The sequence below is a fragment of the Varroa jacobsoni genome, unplaced genomic scaffold (assembly GCF_002532875.2).
Source record: "Varroa jacobsoni isolate VJ856 unplaced genomic scaffold, vjacob_1.0 scaffold_1242, whole genome shotgun sequence".
In the NCBI taxonomy this organism is placed as follows: domain Eukaryota; kingdom Metazoa; phylum Arthropoda; class Arachnida; order Mesostigmata; family Varroidae; genus Varroa; species Varroa jacobsoni.
The window spans coordinates 73,121-77,280 of NW_019214144.1; the positions used below are offsets into that span (position 1 = coordinate 73,121).

The 4,160-nt window shown below is 39.7% G+C and overlaps 1 protein-coding gene across 1 annotated transcript in view; it reads left to right on the forward strand.

Moving 5' to 3' along the window:
* LOC111267929 (cationic amino acid transporter 4) overlaps window positions 1-623 on the forward strand; it is a 5,173-nt gene extending 4,550 nt beyond the window's left edge. Inside the window, exons 7-8 of the mRNA XM_086971505.1 lie at window positions 73-233; window positions 465-623. Coding sequence (XP_086827631.1) covers window positions 73-233; window positions 465-526 — 223 coding nt within the window. The 3' untranslated portion in view covers window positions 527-623. The remainder of the gene's footprint in view (window positions 1-72; window positions 234-464) is intronic.
* The last annotated feature ends 3,537 nt before the right edge of the window (window positions 624-4,160 follow it).

Consider the following 4,160-nt stretch of genomic DNA (forward strand, 5'->3'; position numbering starts at 1 on the left):
AACAATATCATAACATACACATGATCGAATACAGGGCCGTTTTTGCAATTGGGTCCGCTCCTGTTTTGTGTAAGGGCAACTCACAGATCTTTGTTTGTCAAATGAAAACACTGAATTATTTCAGATGCCTTGGGTCCCTATTCTTCCCATATTTTCGATCATATTTAACGCCGGGCTTATAGTGACACTCGACCTAATTACTTGGATACGGCTTATCATTTGGTTAGCTATTGGTAAGTTTCAAGTTATCGCTGTCCCGCGAAAAGTTATACTTTTCTAACCGAAGAACACATACCGCCTTACGTAAAACTTTGCCGTTAAGAAAATTGCATTTTACCGACCGTGATCAGCATAAGCGATCTTGCCATACGATCCAGCACGATATACTGTAATTAGACCAAACATTTTGAAAAAAATATCTAATATAATATAAAGTAATTATAATTATCATATCTGATGTACAGGTTCAGCGGTCTATTTTGGCTACGGGATTCATCACAGCCGATTAAATCGCAAAAAGAAATAATTTGCCACCACTAAGTATACAACGTGATCGACAGTTGTCCGTTGTTAACTCGTTAACAGCTCGTGAAGTCTAATAAAACTATGTAAATATAAGTTAACAGCGAGTGCTTCGTCAGTAACGTGCCGTTGAAAAAAATATTTGAAGGCACTACAAGTTATGAAAAGTACACCAGTGTATATCGCCAGTTCAAGACAATATGTCGCGCGACCAAGACCTGGCTTAATTTTTCATGATAACGGATCAGTGGTCTAAAGCGTATATGCCTTATTTAACTGAAAGACTTATATACAATTAAGCCCGTCACACTTTAGAACAAGTTCACTTGTCTGTCGGTTTTCTACCCTATGCGAACAGTTCTGATTAATTTCTTCTGATTTTTGATGGCAGAAATCGCTTTCACAATACAGCTGAGCTATCTACGTTACTGATTTATAATTTATCTACGTTACGTATTTACAAAGGGGTTACATCATAAATAAAGATATTACTACGTATTGTGAAAGGCACATCTTTTACGACCGTGAATGGTTCACATAGCAGCAAACGGTTGCACTTCGGCGATTGGGTGGTAACTACATCAGCTATGTCTCGAATTTTCCGTCCGGCGTTGCTGTTAAGCATCGAGGTTCGCCTATACCCGGGTTCAAACCTAAAATCAGCACGTTACCCACTGAACTATCAGGGGACAACTAGATCAACCTGTTTTATCGGAGGCACATAGTAACGACCCAGCTTTGAACCGTCGCGTGCAAACATACGTTGCTCCCCTTATAACAATGAATTCTTCAATAGGAAAGGCAGAGACAACAGTCACAGTGCTACCCCCCGTTCAGTTCCTCCCCAGACCTCACATTCAACTTCTTACCCTAGAAGGTCCTTGAAACAACAATAGCAAGACCTTTTGTGCAGCTGAGAAAATTACAACTATGTGGGTGCCAAACGAAATAAACCTGGAAAACTGTTATTTTCTTCTACAGTTATCATTGTCCGCCAGTGGCTTAAAGTGTAGTGAAAACTTAAACAGAGCATGGATATTGCTTGATAACGTACTTTGTTTTCGGACGGGACGACTCAGCTAATAATAGGCTGGGTAACGTTGTCCATGAGTCGACCTAATTGGCTTACAAGCAAGTTCCTAGACCCCGTCCGTAGGTGAGGAAAAGTTAAGGATGGTTCCTCTAAATAGTGAACGAATAGGATGTGGACCGAATACAATCGCAGTTGCATACACTAATTGTTGATTCCGTTAATTAGTCAATCAAAAGTGCGAGCTGCCCACTTTATCGATAATAGAAATAGCAAGGGCAGGCTATAGATATATGCACTCAGGGAGGTTGAAAAAAGTGAATGTGTTATACAGGCATAAGTACGTGTACAATATTCTTCCTAGAGAGGGAATTACCTTACAGACGGCGCGTACACTATCGAAAGCTGCACACGATAACTTTGCATTGACTAAGGTGCCTGGTCTTTGAACAGAGGATCGCAATGAGCACTATGCAAGGGTGTGAGAGATAATTGAGTACAGCATGCGAAAGGCATCTCCTATCTCTTGTACCATTGAAAAATAATGGGCTCCTTTAAAAAGAGTCTATGGAACCCTATTGGGAAAATATCTTCAGAAGCAGAAGGTAAAACGCTGGGCGAAGTCCGCTAAATCTAGTTGTCATGCAATTGAAAAGGCGAATTATTATTATTGTTTTTACTGTCATAGATTGCTGAGTTGTTATACGTGACGGAGCGTTGTTGATCTTAGCCCTATCTTCTCTGTGCATATATATATAAATCCTGTAAAACGGTTCTTTTCCTTGTTTTGACGCTTAACACTATTTGTTGTCAAGCCACACCAGATTGTGTTGAATTCATAAATCTCTTTTACTTCCCTCAATGGGACCGTTGTCGGCTACCCTTCATCATTATCATGGCCGTCTATGGACATTTTTGTTAACTCGCAGTCTTTTCATCAGCGGAAAGAATAACGGCGCCGACATACAGAGCCAGTGATAACAGCTTAGCGAAAATATCGAGGTCTGAATGAAAAAAACGAAGATAGTGAAGTTCCGTATAAGGACTAGGGCGCTATTTCTTGTGAGGGCAGAGGTACGGACGAAGATCTTATATCTCCCTGAGAAGTTATCATCAATGGCGTTTGTTATCACTTGCATACGAGGCACAGAGAACCAACGTATGTGCTTACGGATGACTGATACATAATTGCCGTACATACAAGGCTAGAGGGCGCAGAACACAACTTTTTCCAACTCGAACTGCATATATACCTGTCGTGAATAGGTTCAAACTGGGTTTTTATAATCTTTTTAGTTCCAGACTTACCTGTTCAAAGTTGATGTTTTCAGGCGATGTAACAGTTCAGGTATATATATATATATATATATATGGAGAGGGAGTAGTTAGGATATAAAAGTGGGATTTAGTGTATAAGTAGACGCACATACACTATGAGGATCGTTTCAACTTATCAAACTTAGTACGCGACTACAATTATGGCATCGATTTACATACTACAGTGCAAAGTGGTGCCTTTGCAGCCTAGTTTGATGATTGTTTTAAATTACCAATATCAGTTTTTAGTAATTCATATTGGTTCCTATTGATCTAATGTGTAACGTAGGATATCTTTAATCATAGTACTTTGTAAAAAATCTAGCGTTACCATCGACGATGATTATCGCAACGCTTACATTCTCTTTGTAATCCTATGAACTCAAAAAAAAATAGCATAGTTTTTAATTGTGTTAAAATCTACTGCCGCGCGCAGCACTTAAGTGTATAGCGCCAGTTTATCTTTACCATACACACCCAACCGAGGTATTCGTGCGTAGGATTTAGCATCTGTATGTTTATTCTATCTAACAGTACCGAGTAATGAAAATGCAGCATAGAAGCTGACAAAGTACGTTGTTTCTTGGTTTGTAGGATAGTGAGGAAATAGTGACGGTAAATAGGTCACGGATTGTATTTGTAAACCTAGATTTGAAAAATATCGGATTGTTATTTCTCACTTGATGGTTAACTACATCAATTGACAAATTGGGCTTGTAGTTATCTAGTCATATGCTTGGAAAAACGTGATACGAAGTTCAGTTTATAGAGAGTCTCATATGATCAAACGAGTGAGTGTTGAGCTCTGTGTATACCGATTCACAGGTCGATTCGAGCATTTTCAAGTTTGAGATTTGAAACAAAACTCTGTGTGACTAAATCGAGAGGCGCAGTCATAGGTAATGTCTTAGAACTAGAATTTATTGTACAGTTATGCAGTACTATGAAGTACCCGAAAGGGACCATTCTTTAAAGTCACTCACGAAAGATGAAGTTATCGATGCATATGTATCGGTTGATCCCGACGATATTTTCGATGATAATGGCTTCCTGAAGCATGAGGCTCCTGCATCAGAATTCCAAAAAAATCTGTCCGAAGTTAACAATGAGCCGGGGGAAGATAGATTCGAGGATGAGCAAATCCAGGCCGACGATAAATTCTTTGAAAAAGACTACCCTCCTAGGAGAGCACGCGACCACGATGAAACGCCAGAGGACGACGTTACTAAAGACGAAGAGATGGCAGAATTAGACGAAGCTGAGGAGGAGGCTGACGAAACCCCTGAAGAAT